The sequence below is a fragment of the Labrus bergylta genome, chromosome 16 (assembly GCF_963930695.1).
Source record: "Labrus bergylta chromosome 16, fLabBer1.1, whole genome shotgun sequence".
In the NCBI taxonomy this organism is placed as follows: Eukaryota; Metazoa; Chordata; class Actinopteri; order Labriformes; family Labridae; genus Labrus; species Labrus bergylta.
The window spans coordinates 23,346,199-23,363,131 of NC_089210.1; the positions used below are offsets into that span (position 1 = coordinate 23,346,199).

Here is a 16,933-nt window from a genome sequence, read left to right on the forward strand (position 1 = left end):
GAGAAAACGTAGTTTGAAGACAGAGAGTATAGGCCTAACGTTAAAATTACCAACCCCTTTGTACTTGACACTGGTCATTTGGACCACTGGAGGTGCGAGTTATACAGTCGGATTCTCTTTGAATGAGTTGCAGTAGTTTTAATGTTACTGTCGTCAAACTGTACTTATTTCCAATCCAAACAAAACTATCAGGGCCTTGTCTTCCTCCTCACTCACCCATCCATATGAAACTGTTTCATTGCGAGTTCAGGCCTGGTTCAGTACAGGGTTAACTGAAGCTGAAACCATTTATTTGTTTACCATTCACAACTCAATGTTCCAAATCATTACGAAGAGCACCATGTGATTTATTAGCCTAACGTTGAATTATATTGCATTCAACATTAGTGGCTTGAAAGGAAAATTGAACATTACAGCTATACACCCATGTCCTTGACAGACTTTAAATCAGAAGTGGAATCAACTTTATTGGTATGTTTTTTTTTAAATACACTTTCTGTGTCACACACAAGAAGTAAAAAAAAACAAGTTACAGGCAGATTGAACCAGACAAAAGGCTTCAAACAAGAACAACACCACCAAGTCAAAGATGAAGAAAACTACATTGAAGATCTGCAAGGATAGCCAAAACAATGGATGCTTCAAATAGAATTTAGCACTACAGTAGCACATGATATCTACTGTGTATAAGCCAAACTGTTTATTTTAAAGATCACAGGATTAGGATGAGAGAGTGCAACATGTTTATTTGCCATCACATAAAATCAGCCAGAAAAAAAAAATCTAACAAGGCTATAAACATTTTACCACATGGTATAGACGAAGCATTCGTATACTTAAGTTTGTGTGGAAACAAATCACTAATCAATTATTACTCAGCCTCATCTAACCACTGAGCATCCCCCAGTATGTAGCCCAAACCCATTGAACGTCGTGGGCGGGGCTTATTGGAAACGACTGCAGCGAGCTCCTCCGCTGCATCCTCTTCCATCTGAAACACAGGTGTGTTACAGTCAGCTGATGCAGACGCAGTATGCACATTTTTTCAAATCAAAAAAAGCACCAACAGAAGATTAGAGGCGTTACACTCACCTTTGGACTTACAACTCGTCTCACTTCCACGTCCCCTCCTATGTAATGAGGACCAGACCACTCGGCCATGTCGGCTTCATCCTCTGTGGAAAACCTCACATACGCCACCGTTTTACTCTCCGTCGAGTTTGTGCTCTTCTTAATCTGGAATCCACCCAACAGATTTAATTCGATACAGTTGATACTCCATCAGTTCTAAAACATGTGAGCAGTTCTTCAGTCCTCACCTTACACGCAGTAACCGTGCCCCAGTCTCTGAAGTAAGCTCGTATATATCCTTCATTCACATAAGGATTCAGCCCTTTTATCACCAGTCCATGATCCTGATGAGTGTTGAATGATAGAAAATGTATTAAGTTAATTAAATGAGCGTATTGTAGTTGTTGTTTTTTTTAAAGATTTTATTTTTGTGCATTTTGTGCCTTTATTAGAGAGACAGGACAGTGGATAGAGTCGGAAATCAGGGAGAAAGAGAGGAGGGAATGACATGCTGGAGAGGAGCCACAGGTTGGATTTGAACCAGCACCACCGGGGCCACCATCGCCCCAGCATATTAGAGTTTAAGTCAGAAAGATGCAATTCAGTGATGCTCCTTGTAAATGAGAGAAATGATTTACCAGTTCATATTTTTCAGCAAGAGCAGCAAAGTATTTCTTTGGCAGACTGATGTAAACTCGTCTTTTTGATGCCGTTTTCACTTCCATGTTATCTGGAGGGAACATGAGATGGGTTTCATTTAACATAGTGCAAAGAGGGAAGGCTGTTACTTGATTACAAAAGGATGAACATGTTTTTTTTAAAGAAAAAGACAACATGAGAGTGTTCTAAATACGTTGTGAACGGGGCGGCTTTAGCTCAGTCTGTAGGGTCGCCGGTTCAAGTCCCGGTGTGGACCAAATCTGGAAGTTGGTCTGGTAGCTGGAGAGGTGCTAGATCACTTCCTGAGCACTGCCGAGGTGCACTTGAGCAAGGCACCAAACCCCTCCCCAGCTCTGTCACTCTGACATCCCTCCATTAGTGCATGTCCATAGGATCATGTTTGTGATGTGTATATTTCAGCCTGTGTGTGTGTTGCATGATTAACAGAGTGTAAAAACAATTTCCCCCTTGCGGGAATCAATAAAGTAAAAATCTAAATCTAAAGACTCTAATGCATGGTGCCTTTTCAATATGTAAAATGACACCTTGATTTTTGGCTGAAAATGTAAAAAATTAAGAAAGTTCTAACTCACCAGAGAAAGGATGTCAATAACCTGTAGTTCCAAGTAAAACTGACTCGAGAGTAAAAAGTCACCTCCTCTTATGAAGCTTGAAAAAGCATCCTGGCTCTGTCACAAGAAAAATATCCTCCTACTCGTGTTTTTCTTCAGAAGATTGTCCCTTCTTAAGAAAGAACAAGTTCGTCAAACGAAAGAATGCTGTCATTGCCTGCTGCTTAAAAGCAGGCTGTTTTGAAATGCAGAGCAAGAATTTCGATCAGGTTTCCAGCTGTTGTTCTGATTTGTCATTTTTAAAGTATACGTGTGATAACATGGTTTGGTTACAAAACAGTGTTTGAATTACATTTTTAATTTAACAAGTGAAATAGCTAGGTAGGCCTGTTTTCCAGATTTGTGTCCACCAAACATGGAGGTTACAGGTCTGAACAAAAGGGAGTTCAATGTCCTGCGCTTCATTTTGATGAAATATGCCTACTGTAGCAAATCAACAGACTGACATGATATGTCATATCATATTTATTCTCAGCGTGCATGTATCATCCTGTTGAAAATTATCTGTTCGATCGTACAAAGTAAAAAAATATTTTTTCCTTCATTCTTGTGCGTTGCGCAAATAATTAAGACTATTATTAGCGCACAAATTCCCCTGGAAAGTGTCCCGAGGGGGAAACATGTGACACTGTGACAAGGCGGCTGTGGTATTTAAGTGTAGGTGGTATCAGCATGTCTTGCATGTGTGATTTAAGTTTATCCAGAACATTTTGAAATCACGTTCATGCCATGAAGCCAGCTCATTTTGCAGGAAGCATCGGATAAATAAAATGTAAAATGTGAATAAAGTACTGTAACTAAAGTTTCTCTTTCATATTTATGACATGAAGTAATACTTAAGGATTTCCCAGATAAGGAGGGACTGTTACTGTCAAAATGGAAAATAACAAACTGAAGGTATCCTTCATTACATCACACATTTATTTTGTCTTTAAATACATCATAGTTCATAAAGTCATCCATTTAAAAATATCTTCACACAATAGACACCCTGACATAGTTCAGGAGCTTTACATTTAAATAGATATAATAAACAGATTTGTGTTCATCCTGTACTAAACATAATGAAACTTTCTTTTTATGTTAATTGGTTTTGATTTGGCTTCTGTCGTTGCACCGTATTGAGTGACCTTTCTGATAAGAGTTGACAATCAGTTGAGCACACAATATCAAGGTGAAGATGTCTCCAGATTTGTCCAGTATGTTGTGAATGTTGTTCAGCCACAGGCTGTAGGGCAAAAGAGACAAATCTCTGAAATAAATAAGGGGCTGTATCAACGAGCTTCCTACCTACAAAGAGATGCTCCTACTTGCGAAATTAATGGAATCGTGAGAACAAAAGGAGTACAGACCGATGGTTGGGAATGTTCTTAATGAAGAGATCAAATTTATTTATGCAGACATTTCTGTCCATTTTGGACTTTCATCAGTGCAAAGTGAGACATGCATGTGGATCCCTCCACAGATGCTACCTATCAGCTGACGTCACTATGAGCTGATCAAGCTTTACTCTTGAAGTATAGCTTACAATTAATGGAGCGCAGATTTATTTTACAGAATGTCTGACTAGATTTCTATACTCATTATCATTAAGATCAAAACGTTTTCTTCCCATTTTTTGATCAACCAATCACAGCTTTTGGAAGAATGTGTCATACCTAGCAACAGGGTCAACCACACCAGCTACCTAAGATTAAAATGTTTCTGTACCTAGGCGCACAGATGGCCTAGCGGTTAGGTCACGCCCCATGTACGAAGGCTATTAATCTTCCAAGTGGGTGGCCGGGTCCATCACTCTTCAGCTAGGATTCCAAGTTTAAAAAAAGAAAAAAAAAAGCTAGGTTCAAAGCCCTCTGAGAGTATTCTCTGGATGTTGGTGAATACGGGCCAAGGTCAAAAACTGAGTATGCAAATAAGTTTCACCCACAAAGAAAAAACTGCACTGGGATTACTCACCTTAACGATGTGGGGAAACCAGACTGCTCTGTTCAGAAAGACCTTGCAATTTGGTGATGAGGAACTTTTTGTCCTTACCCTCCTGTGTATGGATGAAGAAACATACATTACAACATACAATTTGATATTATTAAGAGCAATATTAAAAGCAATTGGATAGATGATCAATTCACTGAAGTATCAACCGATACATTTTTACTCGAGCTGGTCGAAACTCCTTTTTTTAGAACTTGCTTTATGATCAAAAATACTTTAGTTGAGAAAATGTTTCACTACGCTTACATTTTCAATTTGCTTTTCTAACCGACTGATGATTCTTTTTTGGCCATCAACAACTTGAGCTTGAAAGTATATCACCATTCTGAAAAAAAGAGAGAGAAAGCATAAGAGATAAGTTGAAATTCAAAGTGCATCAACAGTATTCAAGTATCCAAAGGCCGCAAATCATTCAGAATAGGCATTCTGTCAACACTATAATACAAAAGCTAAATACAATCAAAACAGCAAATATGACATTAAAAATGGGTCATCTCCTGTAAGACTCATTTTTGATCGTGTTTACAGTAATACTCCGGTGGCGAGGAACAACACCAGCGGGTTCTCCAGCAGAGAGTTGTAGGCCCAGCTGATCCACGACAGGATGGGGTGGGAGCTCTCCAGCTCCCGAGCCCACAGCTGCCCCGACTGATACATGGTGGTGAGATTCCTGAAAGGGCCGCACTCTGACGAGGGTTTAGTCCTGAGACCAACAGAGGGATTTGGAACATAAAGTTAGTTAAGAGAAACACTGTTACCGCTCATAACTCTGAACTTAAATGGGAATTAAGTACGAGTTTCTATGCATTCTAATCATCTAGCTACCTATAGAAAGAGCAGAATCAACACTGCATAGCCCTCAAATCCATTCATACTAGTTTCTCACAAACATCTTTCAAAGGAAAGGTTTGAGAAGTAAGAAAATACACTTACAGTATTAGCTTTATTACTGAGTTTGATGAGAAGATCGACAAGCTACGCTAAGTTAAGATAACTAGAGCCTTGCAGCCTTGTTAAGTTCATTTTCTTAGGGAAACAAAATGTGTGAGAAACATACAATTTCATTTTCCCCATCACTGTAAATGTAAAACTTGAAACTAACAGGAAATACATTAAAGGCTACATTTGTTGGAAAATCTTTTGCTTGTGGAGTTATCATTGTAACCTCTCCCCCTTCTACCAGCTGTTGAGAATTAAGTGCAGAAGTTGTCTAGATTTACACGTGCTGCTCAAAAAAAATATCGTGGAAAAGTCCTTTTTTTTCTTGCCATTTTCTTTTTTTTTTTTCTTGATGATTAAGACTTAGAGCTCAGGAAAATAATATCTCAAAATATTAGAATATTTCACCAGACCAATCGATCAAATGATTCACAGTATAATACAGAAATGTTGACCCTTCCGAAAATTGAGTTCACTTTGGCACGCCTGTGTGCTCAGGTGTTATGGAAACCCAGGTTGCTTTGATAGTGGCCTTCAGCTTGTCTCATCTTCCCCTTGAGAGAGTGTCTATGGGGTTCAGGTCATGCTAGTTGGCTGGCCAATCAAGCACAGTTATAGCATGGTCAGCAATCCCAAGTACCGGTAGATTTGGGTTGCCATGTCAACTGCTACCAGCAGATTCTATCGAGCACTTCATGTGTCTGTCTACTGACAAGCTTTAAGGAGACGTTGATTTCCTTTTCCAGCAGGACAAACACAGTACCAAAACTACCAGGGTCACATTTGCTGACCATGGTATCACTGTGCCTGATCGGCCAGCAGAAAGAAAGAAAATGAACTTTTCTATGATATTCAAATAATTTTAAGCTGCACCTGTACCAATTAGTGATGCTATGGAGAGACTGAGATTCTTCAAATTCACAAATGTCTCTCAGTGTCGAAACTGCGTGTGAGGATCATGGTCATTAAAGAGAGAGGGGTTGTTTGTTGCACTCACGTCCAAATTGCGTAAGTGACAGACACGGCAGCTCCGAGAAATGAAGGGAAACACAAAAGAGAGATGAAAAGCGTTGTCATCTGGCTGGCCCTCCAGGGCTTTCTGGAGGACTGACAGTTGAGAAGCAGGCTCGTCTGGTAAACAAAGGGGACAAAGAAAGGTATCATTGAAGATCTGAGTAGACACACTTCAGGATGTGGAAAACAACGACTGCTGATGTGCCGACCTTCTTCATGTAAAAGAGAACGAACAGTTTGATGATCTGGACCGTTGGAAGGAGTGGAGCAAACAGCACCCCGAGCCTGGAAGACAAACATGAATGTTTCCTTACTTTTCTTGAAACATTTTTAATTTTATTTAACTAGATTGGTCCCATTGAGATTAAAAACCTCTTTTTCAAGGGAGACCTGGCCAAGACAGGCAGCAGCAAAAACACAAAGTTACAGACGGAAATACAAAGAGAGAAAAAGTACAATTTAAATATTTTTAAAGTATAGTCTATAATTACCAAGTTAAGGTTTGTCCATATATGAGCTCAAGGACATTACGCGCAATGTCAAACACCGGCTTTCTATTCTTTTTCAGGACGTGCTTTGAAAATAGCCTGCAGAAAGAAGATGCAGGCATGTAGATTAACATTCAGTGAGTGTTTTTTAAAGTGACATCATCTGTGGGGGGGGGGAACTTGCCTCCACAGGAATTCTCCCAAAAACGTGTAAAGCACAGTGAAGATAAAGTCCATGAGGAGTAAGCGATACAGCTCCTGCCCAACAAAACTCTCCCAACACTGCAGGACAACAGACACATCTGATAAAATCACAACTAAACATAACGTGTGTTGGATCATCATTTGGGTCGCACAGTTCATTGTTACCCCCCCCCCCAACTGTAATTACAAGAAGTTCAAATATGAGAGGGATAATCACCTGTAGATGTAGATTTTCTGGTTCCACAGCAATTCTGCCCAGCCAGCGGAAACACAACACGGAAACAATACTGACCTTCAACAACAAGTTCCTGAGAACATAATGAAGAGATTTTCTAGTGGATAACAACACATACAATCATATTTCATAAGTAATACTAAAAAGGTAAAAAGAACATTGATTAATACCTCTAATCCACACCAGTTGGGACAGTTTGGTTGAGGTATTTTTCTCACAAACATTTAAGCTTTTGTGTTATCAAGCTTTGGGTTTTCCACGTTGTGTTTATTTCACTTTGATTGATTTATTGTGTTGTTTTCTACAGTATTCTGTATGGATGCTCTTTGAATTGTCACCTTGGTGATTTGACAAATATGTTAAGAGTCTTGAAGCCATGAAGAATTATGTTTACTTCTTGATCAATTGAAAAACTTATCAAGCCAAAAACAAGCTCTTCTATACAAATGAAGCAAATCTGTTTACCATCGAGCATAGTATTTAGTCCAGATGAAAGAATTGTATCACCATTTGTGATAGATAGGTCTTATTTTATCAGTAAATGAGAGCGTTTTGGCGAAGTTATTGTGCCCTCTGATTAGACAAGTCTAGCTATGCTTTCCAAAATCCTGTTTAAATGATCTCCATTTACAGTTACTGTGAGGAAGATTGTGTTGATGATGGCGCCTCCATGTGGACAAAGTTGTATGTCTTTGGCAATCTTGTACTGTACATTTGTAAGAAGTTTCTTCTGCCCAAAAAAATCTGATCGTTATATCAGTCCAGTGAATCACTCATAGGGATTTTAAAATATATATATTATTTAACAGGTAGCCATATTGTTATTGGTCTGTTTCATGACCAGTAAACTCCTCGAAGGAGCTTTAAAGATGATTATTTTGTCTATCTGGGCTTTTGTAATTCTCCTACTCACCTGAAGATGGAGACATAGACTCGGACACTGGGTGAGTCATGCATCTCTATCCAAGCGCACAGGTTGAAGAGGCCGGGGAGCAGCAGGTTGACGCCTGACACCACCGCCGACAGGAGCAGCAGCTCGATGTCTTCGAAAGATTTCTGCTTAATGGCGTTCTGTGAAGGACAAATATTGGGATGTTGGTGATGTTAAAAGTGCAGGAACATACTTAGATTCTTCCTACAACACCCTACTGAATTTTTCTGAGAAATTGTCATGCATAATAGTTTTGTAAACTCATCAGTGTGAAACAGTAAAAAAACATCTTCCAGGAAACAAAAAGCAGAAGTTCTTGAACTGCAGTAGGAAGCAGCTTCAGAGTTATTTCTGTGGTAAAGTCTTGAGAAAATGCCCCAGTAGCTGCTCGCATGTGCATAAAACATGTCACGTCTGGCTGCAGGTGTTCTTGTCCATTTTTCTCTAACCTCTGACAGGAAATGGACTGCCGCGGTGCCCAGAGAGATGCTGGCCAGACAAATCATCCACGCCACCAGATGCACTGTGAGGTGGCAGAATCGCTGCATGCAGCTCTTTCCATCTTCTCCCCTGATCATCTCAGACAACAGTTCCTGTGAGAAGACGTTTGTAATCTTGACCTACTTTAAAATGCCCCTGAAGAGTCACATGGGGTGTGAAATGTATCTTCCTGTGTGAGAACCAGTCTTGCACAAAGAGATATAGCGTGATTGTAGTATGAGTAAGCAAAGGTCTAATCATAAACCCTTTTCACATATACAGAAATCTCCTGAAAAACTCCGGAGATTTGGCTACCCGGAGGTTCTTTCACTTATCATAAAGGCACATCAATTGTGAAGCTGCTTTACTCATATTTTATAAAGTAAAGTATGGTTACTGTTTTCAAAAGGAGGCTATCATCTTTGCTCCACAAGGAAAGATATTATATAGAGGAATCACCTTTTGCAAGACTAGTTCCACACTTTCATGAGGGAGGTGAGAATATTCAAATGTTTGCCTACTTTGAGCTGAGTGCTGATTTTCTCCGACTGCAGCCTCACAGACATCTTCTTGCTGACTTTAAAGTCCCAGCAGCAGAAGACTTTCACAGCTAGATTCCCATTAGACTTGAGGACTTGAAAACTCTGCCCGAAGGACTTGGACATGCTACATAAAAAACAGTAAGGCCGTTAAAATGAGACACCACAGAAGGAGTTAGATACAGTAAAAGCAGAAGAGATTCACTCGTTGCCCAACCTGTACACCAGGATGATGCAGATAATGAAGAAGGTGATGGGAATAGTTAAAAAGTAGGCTGTAGTGATGCTGTATGGCGCTATCTGGGGCTGTTCGAGGTCACAGGCTGGTAGGCCGGGTGATTCATGGTTAGCAGCTCCACAAGCGGGGTCGGGGATGAAGGTTTTGGTGTAGTAGCCGTAAAACATCAAACTCTGAGAGAGGTAACCCTGCCAGGGACAAAAGGTGCAGATTTGGCTTGAGAGAGCACCACTAAAATAAACACATACAGGATGGCAAAATAAAAAATTAAAATACGGTAACACTCATAATGCATCATTGGGATATGTGTGACCCAGATGCCAAATATAGATATTTTCATATAGAAATTCCATAGACTGTGCAAAACATTTCAGTAGTCTCAAAACTAATACAGTGTGCATGATTACTGAAATCGCAAATGAGACCAAAACCATTTTAATACCAGGATGTAAACATATTCATCTCATGAGCATTTAAACATTTGACAGGGTTTCGTTGGCTCTTGCAGCCAGCCTCAAGTGTACCCTAGAGAAATGTAGGTTTTTTTGCTGAATTATTTATCACCAGAGGATGCAGCTTAAGAAATGATTTCTTCCAAATCCCACCTTGCTAAAGGAGCTGCTCCCTCGACTTTTTGTGCCAATTACAAAAATTAAATATCTGTAATAATAGTAAAGTTGAACTATGTAGACTGCTGTACGGACAGATGTTGAAAGATATTTCATTTGGGGGCAGACTTTGCAGTGAAAATGGGGTAATAAATCCCTTTATATGTTATCACAGTACTCAGGATGTCATCAAATAAAACTATACTGGATCCAAATAGCCAGAAAATTTAGCTTTTTCTTAGTCTCTAAAAACTGAACGCAAGCACAGCTAAGGGATTGTTCTGGAGGCTTTGAATGGATCACTCAGAGTTGTGGCTCAAAAACTGCTCTAAGACCAGACTTTATTCTCCTGCCTTCAGTTACTAGACAGACTGAAGACAAAGGCAATGTACAGACAAGGAAGTCAGCCGGAAGTATTTTATTGCTAACTGCTGGCAACACTGGAAGCCCCAACAAGTTGTCCATTGCTCCCAGAGGCTAAAGCTGAGGTGAGCTATTTAAAATTGCAATAGTATTCCAACAATATTGTCCCATTTGTTGATCCCATCAATATGTGCTCTTCTGATCTTACCGTGCCTGTTAGAAGATCGAGACCAGTGAAAGTGTCATAAGGAGTAGGGGAGGGAGGGTTGACAGCTTGAGGGAAGACCAGGAACAGGCCGTTGGTGACAAAGAGGAGGAGGTTGAAGAGCAGGAGGGTCCGAAGAAACAAGAAGTAGGAGAGCACTCCTGTTCCAAAACGTCCGCTCAGTTTCTTCATGGGTGAATGCCACAACTGAAGGGAAGCACGGACGGAGAGGCAGCTGAACCAGCAGCTACGCCAAGTCTAAGGGGAAAACAGCATCAGAGTTAAAGAGCAATATGCACAAACAGAAGAGGGTTTATCATGCAGCATACTGAGTGTGTACTCACCCTGGAAATGTAGACCTTCATACGACTATAGCACGGAATATTTCTGCTGATGAGTGAACTTTCAGCTACATCACTGAAAGCAAGCCGCCTAAGAAAAGATATGCAAAGGAACTGAATAAAACTGTTCTCAAATATTTCATTTTACGTGCTGTTTGTAGTTTCAGTGACAAATGTACCTGACTTCCATCTTGTCTTTCAGGCTGAGCGCCGTGGCTCGCAGCTTGCGAATGCGGTCACTCACTGAGAGGCCTCTGAGGTTGGACAACAACTGCTCAAATTTGTTCTCTGTAAAAAAAAAGACTTGTAATCCTTAAATTTAAAGAGCGAGGGAAATCATTCAAACACAAATAATTAGTAGGTTAGCATTTTCTGTTCACCTTCAGCACTGATTTCCTCCACATCTGAATTGACAAGGATATCCTGGATTATTCTGGAGGGTTGAGTGTAAACTTTCAAGGAATTTCGGCGTCTGTGTAGCTGAGATGAGTTTCTGTCATGCCTGGAAATAACTGCAGCGCTGTTTGGCCCTGTGTGGACAAGGTACTTTCTTCAGTAGTTTTAGTTGTCAACAAACAGTTGAGACAGAACAGGGAGGTTTCTTATCTCACCAGCGGTGCGACTAGGCATTGAGGAGAGGACTTTCAGGGTAGCAGCTGACCAGCAGTTCCTCTGCAGAGAGTTCCTCTGCAAACTATCGACTGTCTCATCTCTCATGTGGCTTCTTGTGGTTGACCGTGTGTCTGAAATAAACATTAGAAATCGTTTCAGGCCAGAGAACTTTATCCTTGGCTGTTTGGAACTTGCATTTGAAGGAACTTTAAGAGTTATTCTTTATTCAACAGCAAATGTTTCTAGCTGTTTAATCAATGGATCAAACTAACGATACATAATAAAGGTTGTGTGAACCTGTGCATTGCCTTAAAACTTCCATCTGTAGGGCTTCAGGACACCTCTGGGTGCTGGTTGCTGAGTCCTGACCAAGTTCATCTTCCAAAATGTTCCTGAAGGAGAAGAATCCATCAGAAAACAATCACCCTGCATGGGTCTCAAAGGCGTTGCTTTAAGCACCTTTAAGACAGCAGTAGATACAGTATAGAAGTCACGTTAAAACTTTGATCGTTTTTCCACCTTATGGTCAATTTAAGAGACTTGTCCGACCATGAACATGAAGAAACATGTAAGTGTAATACAAGAAGCTTTAACATGTGACTTGAGCATTCAAACATGCTGCAGCTAGAAAATCTCCAAAAAGGTTTAGATAGACTTAAACATGTGTGAATTATTGATAGAATACAAAAAACAGCTACAATCAAATGTGAAATTAGTATTATTGGAAGGAAGGAAGTTCCTGCAATGTAAGTTCTTGGTAAAAGTTACATTATCATAGTGCTGCTAAATACAGGAATCACCTAAGAACCCAAGTATAGATGGTATGTTCATAAGGGTGAAGGAAGAGCACTTACTCATAGTCAGAGTCCATTTGAGAAATGTCGGAACTGAAGCTCACAATCTGTGCCATGGTTCTTGATGATCTCCAGACATGAACTACATATGTAGCATCACATATTGGGCCACACAGCAGTGGGTTACATCTGACATAGTGAGTCAGTCTGATCTTGACTGTAAGCCGAAGTGCACTAACACTTCCTTTATCGCTCTCTCTCACTCTCTCTGCACAGCTGTGCCTTATTTGCAATTGGTGGCACATGCCTTTCTTTAAGTCAGTACAGGAGAGCTCACAGTTGGCCTGCCTAAACTCAGAATCCCAGTTGTAGGCTATAACTCCCTCTAGTGGTCAGTGTGAGGAACAACAGTCCAATGACACTTTTGCATAAATATTTAGAAACAATGTTGGAAAAAAGCTGCTACCACTGATAGAAACGTGGAAATAATATAGCAGATGTCTGCTAGCAAAATGGGCAAAAATAAAATTCCTAGGACTTGGCTCAATTAGTACAAAAATATGGCAAGAAATTACAATCGTTAAATATAAAGGAAAGATTAAAAAAAACAGTCGCAGTGTAATAATTGGTATTCATAACTATGGTTCATTACTGACATCTAGTGGCCGTATATGGAAACGGCGACACAATGGAAAACCAGAAATGGTAAAATCCTAGACTGTAAATATCACATTCAGTAAAAGTCTGTCCAATTAAAGTTACTAAGCCAGACAAACGGAAATTATCGATAAAAATTTCAAATAGGCCTATTTTGCTTTTAATTGTTTTATTAATAAACCACAACACCATTTGCTTCATTGAAGCATACACCGTTTGTCATTTATATTGTATGGAGCCCCTGGAGTCCCAAAAAGTTAAAATCTCGCACACAAAACCATAATAACTTGTGCCCACAAGTTGTGCGCGCAAGATAGGTCTATCTCTCTATCGCTCTACCTCTTTCCCAGGTGTGTTAAAGTGTTTTGTAAGGATACATGTGCTTCATAATGTGTATTAATCTTTGTTAAATATGATGATATGTGATGATATAAACCCAGGTATTATCATTGTTTGACATCCAGATACTTTTTTTTTTTGCTTGATATTTCCTGCTAAAGGAAACAATAGAAATCGCAAAAGGTACTTTTTCATGCATTCACGTGCTCCTTTGGATGCTCGGAGTTTCCATGTGCGAATTTCGTTGTCGCGACCTCTGCGTGTTTACTTAAATATATTGAATGTGTTCTGTGTCGTACTTTTTGGAACTAAACTAGGTAGGGTAATTGACGACGTTTTCCAATGTTCCGACTTATGTTCCTACTTTGGTGAACCTTCGAGTGCATTTTCACGGTCGGACACTATTCGTTTCCCGATTATTCCAACAGCCCGTGAATACACGCGTGTTTACTGAAGTAGACGCTAGTAAGTTTTGATGAAGCGCGTGGACGATCAGAGCAGGGGCGGAAACTTTATGACAAAACGAAACAGTCTCAACTTTGACAGGGAGGTTGCAGCTGGTCTTTTACTCCTTTGACAGGCACTTTTTTGGGGGAAAAAATGCAGAGCAGTGCCTTCGGTGCCTCGTTGGCTGGCGGTGCTTTTGACTTAGAGAGTTTTATAAAACAGCCACAGACCATTTTGCGATGCCTGAGCTGGGTGAGTCAGTACACGGAAACGATGTCTGGTTAGCATCAAAGCTAGCAGCTGTCACATCACAAGGTTTATGTTAACATATGTGGGTTTGCCAGGGTCGACACAAAGTAGTCAGTGGTACAGATGGATAGTTGTGTTGACAGTCAACACTGGACATTCACGGTGTATTTAATTTAAATTAGAATTAAAAGTTTCAAAAACAGTTAATTTGGTTATGTTTCCTTAGCTAGCATTAGCTACACACTCAGTGCTGTGTCACAGCACCTACTGGTAGTTTTGCAACATATAATGGATTTCTTCATAGGTACGTTTTGATGGTTACTGTTTCTTGAAACGACAGCTACAAAGAGTTTGTCTCTCATTGGATATCTGGATTTTTATTTAAGTCTGAAAAGTTGGAGAGGTACGAAATAACGTGACGTCATCTATTGTTCTGCACTACTTTGCAAAGTTATTTTCAACTCTTCAATGTAACACACCTTTTAGATTGAGTCGATGTGCTGAATGCATGATCATGTATTCATGACAATATAAAAATACTTCATTACTGACAGCGCCTTACAAAAGAAGACACATGTTTTGCTGCCATTGTCTCTATTAGCATGTAATTACAATGAGCCCTTATAACAAACGCGTTGTCACCTATATGGTCATCGGAGGATCTCAGGGATGAGTGGGATCCTCAGGCACGAAAAGAGACACACATATAATCCACACATCTATAATCTGCCCCACTTTTGATCTTGTACTTTTTTTTTATAGGCTATATAATTTATATGGTCAAGCATTCTTGTGATGTGAATCATGTGATCAGAATCATGTGGCCCCACACGCCGCTTGACTTAAAACATGCATTTTTCACAGCCTCCCCCCCATGGCATTAACCCTATGTGTACCCTTCGTTGCAGTTGTTCTCCATCGTGGTCTTTGCAACCATCACAGCAGAAGGCTATGTCAACCCAACAACCGAGGTCGAGACCAAGTGCATGTTTAATGGTAACGACAGCGCCTGTAGCTATGGGGTGGGAATCGGAATCTTGGCATTCCTGGCTTGTGTTATCTTCCTTATACTGGATGCCTACTTCCCACAAATTAGCAATGCCAAAGAAAGAAAGTACATTGTTACAGGAGATTTAGTCTTCTCAGGTAAGAATTGGATTTCACTCTTCATTTTTCATTTTCAAATTAAGGAAGTGTGCCCAAAAACAGGAAGTTCATCACAGTTTTTACTTGCTTTACGTGTATTCTTATTTTTTATTTTCTGTTTATGAATGTGACATTTAAAACATGTGACAGCGGCCTGGACATTCCTGTGGTTCATCTGCTTCTGTGTCCTGGCCAACCAGTGGTCCAATACCACTGGCTCCTCTTTCCCTGGCGATGCTGCGCGTGCTGTCGTTGCCTTCTCCTTCTTCTCAATTATCACATGGGTGAGACTCTCACCACGTTGACAATTTGACTAACAAAATCATATGATAACGCTAAACTTTGCCTCGTGTGTCATCTCAAAGTTCCAACTACTGATTGTCTCCACAGGCTCTTCTGTCCTACTTCGCCTTTGGAAGGTACCGCCAGGGCGTCAGTGAGTTTGACCAGGAGTACAGAGACCCAGCAAATGACCACTCAACCCCATTCCCCCCTGCTCCGTACCCCAGCAGCAGCGGCCCCGCAGGCTACCAGCAGTCGCCTTTCACCCAAAGCCAGGATCAACCAGGGGAGTACCAGCCTCCAGCTTATTGATGGACTGAGATTCATACATGTGAATCCAACAGGGGAGTTTTAAATCCAGATGCTTGCCAATGGTTCCATTTACATCTTGCACTGTTCCCTGCACTCCAAATTTCTTCCTGCAGAATTTGCTTTGGGTGCACTTATGTGTTTTTTTTATTTCTGTTTTGGAACTTTTTGGAGGGGGGTTCTCTGTGTTGCTCACACACAGCAGGTGGAAACGTAAATATTTTGTGTTTGGGAATTTGCCTGCTAAAAGAAAGGATTAGTGTGCCAATTGTGTCTTTGCACCGAACCAACAAGTTATTTCAGTGCCCCCTTTTTGTTAAATTTATGAGTGCAGTGAATATGTTGACACAATTTACTTTGTTGATGGGAAATCTGCTAAGAAATAACTAAGTTTGACAATTGAATTTTGAATGTGTAACTGTTAGATTAATGAAGTTTTTTTATTATCACTCTCAGATTCATATACAGCTGTTCAATAACAGTGATGGGTCGATACAGACCACAAAACACAGCCATTGTTTTTTAACCAACGGTTGCATTGTGAAGGTTCCTCTCTGTAACTACTGTAACGGCATGTTTATGTTTCTTTTTTTTAAATAATCAACCACTGAAAAATTGCTTTTATGCACTGAAAAAAACTGTTGATCTCTTTTGGGCAGTTGATTGCCAATATCTGATCAAAGATAGTTAATTTTATTCTTTAAAATCCAACGTGCTAAAGTGGGTTTATATTTTAAATATTTTTGGTTTTCAGGTAGCCAAACTTATTAATTCGTATCAGCTACCTCTGTTGTAGTCTAATGTGTCTTTCTTGAGTGCAGTCAGCAGTATATTTAGTTGGAAATATCCAATTCAGCAAATGCTTCAGCCATACATTAATTTCAGGACTTCAGTGACATTGGGGTAAAATAGTATATTTATTATCTCGACAATCAAAATCGACAGTTTAGCTGACTTCTTTTTCAGCTTTCTCACTATGTAGCTGTACCTTTTACACGTGTTGCAGTCTCACTGTTGTACTCAATGGCTTTACAATCATTTCCCATTCAAGTGCCTTATACATGATTCTGTATCACACAGGGTTTGCCAAATAAAATACCTTTTTTTTTTTTTTTTTTCAACTGCTGAGTCAGCTTCTAATTTGTATCCTCCTCTAAA

At 40.0% G+C, this 16,933-nt stretch overlaps 3 protein-coding genes across 5 annotated transcripts; 1 reads left to right on the forward strand and 2 right to left on the reverse strand.

Annotated features, from left to right (window-relative positions):
• Window positions 1-447: 447 nt before the first annotated feature.
• LOC136183090 (heterogeneous nuclear ribonucleoprotein A2 homolog 1) lies at window positions 448-2,468 on the reverse strand. The gene is made up of 5 exons (XM_065965098.1): window positions 2,325-2,468; window positions 1,710-1,801; window positions 1,320-1,415; window positions 1,093-1,236; window positions 448-991 (listed from the first exon to the last, which is right to left on the reverse strand). The coding sequence occupies exons 2-5, from the start codon at window positions 1,794-1,796 to the stop codon at window positions 872-874; spliced, it is 447 nt and encodes a 148-aa protein (XP_065821170.1). The 5' UTR covers window positions 1,797-1,801; window positions 2,325-2,468; the 3' UTR covers window positions 448-871.
• Window positions 2,469-3,261: 793 nt separating this feature from the next.
• On the reverse strand, window positions 3,262-12,631 carry LOC109994893 (transmembrane channel-like protein 6). Of its 3 annotated transcripts, none has more exons than XM_020648411.3 (20): window positions 12,407-12,631; window positions 11,850-11,944; window positions 11,552-11,683; window positions 11,321-11,470; window positions 11,120-11,228; window positions 10,944-11,031; window positions 10,603-10,857; window positions 9,403-9,611; window positions 9,168-9,312; window positions 8,616-8,759; window positions 8,149-8,306; window positions 7,218-7,308; window positions 6,981-7,078; window positions 6,800-6,895; window positions 6,518-6,593; window positions 6,292-6,425; window positions 4,882-5,058; window positions 4,602-4,680; window positions 4,320-4,401; window positions 3,262-3,591 (listed from the first exon to the last, which is right to left on the reverse strand). In XM_020648411.3, exons 1-19 carry the CDS (start codon window positions 12,460-12,462, stop codon window positions 4,321-4,323), a joined length of 2,373 nt encoding a protein of 790 aa, XP_020504067.1. In that variant the 5' UTR covers window positions 12,463-12,631; the 3' UTR covers window positions 3,262-3,591; window position 4,320. The 3 variants fall into 3 exon arrangements, with proteins under 3 accessions (XP_020504067.1, XP_020504059.1, XP_020504074.1); XM_020648403.3 differs by having other exon boundaries at window positions 3,262-4,165; XM_020648418.3 differs by lacking the exon at window positions 8,616-8,759 and having other exon boundaries at window positions 3,262-4,401.
• Window positions 12,632-13,825: 1,194 nt separating this feature from the next.
• syngr2a (synaptogyrin 2a) lies at window positions 13,826-16,896 on the forward strand. The gene is made up of 4 exons (XM_020646728.3): window positions 13,826-14,041; window positions 14,947-15,184; window positions 15,335-15,468; window positions 15,575-16,896. The coding sequence occupies exons 1-4, from the start codon at window positions 13,943-13,945 to the stop codon at window positions 15,776-15,778; spliced, it is 675 nt and encodes a 224-aa protein (XP_020502384.1). The 5' UTR covers window positions 13,826-13,942; the 3' UTR covers window positions 15,779-16,896.
• Window positions 16,897-16,933: the final 37 nt, after the last annotated feature.

Coding starts and splice junctions, on each gene's coding strand:
- LOC136183090 (XM_065965098.1), bottom strand. CDS start 1,796: ATGGAAGTGAAAACGGCATCAAAAAGACGAGTTTACATCAGTCTGCCA. Junction 1,416..1,709: donor TTGCTGAAAAATATGAACTG/GTAAATCATTTC, acceptor AACACTCATCAG/GATCATGGACTGGTGATAAA. Junction 992..1,092: donor GACGAGTTGTAAGTCCAAAG/GTGAGTGTAACG, acceptor CCTGTGTTTCAG/ATGGAAGAGGATGCAGCGGA.
- LOC109994893 (XM_020648411.3), bottom strand. CDS start 12,462: ATGGCACAGATTGTGAGCTTCAGTTCCGACATTTCTCAAATGGACTCT. Junction 11,684..11,849: donor AGTTTTAAGGCAATGCACAG/GTTCACACAACC, acceptor TGTTTATTTCAG/ACACACGGTCAACCACAAGA. Junction 11,471..11,551: donor AATGCCTAGTCGCACCGCTG/GTGAGATAAGAA, acceptor TTGTCCACACAG/GGCCAAACAGCGCTGCAGTT.
- syngr2a (XM_020646728.3), top strand. CDS start 13,943: ATGCAGAGCAGTGCCTTCGGTGCCTCGTTGGCTGGCGGTGCTTTTGAC. Junction 14,042..14,946: donor TTTTGCGATGCCTGAGCTGG/GTGAGTCAGTAC, acceptor CCTTCGTTGCAG/TTGTTCTCCATCGTGGTCTT. Junction 15,469..15,574: donor TCTTCTCAATTATCACATGG/GTGAGACTCTCA, acceptor TTGTCTCCACAG/GCTCTTCTGTCCTACTTCGC.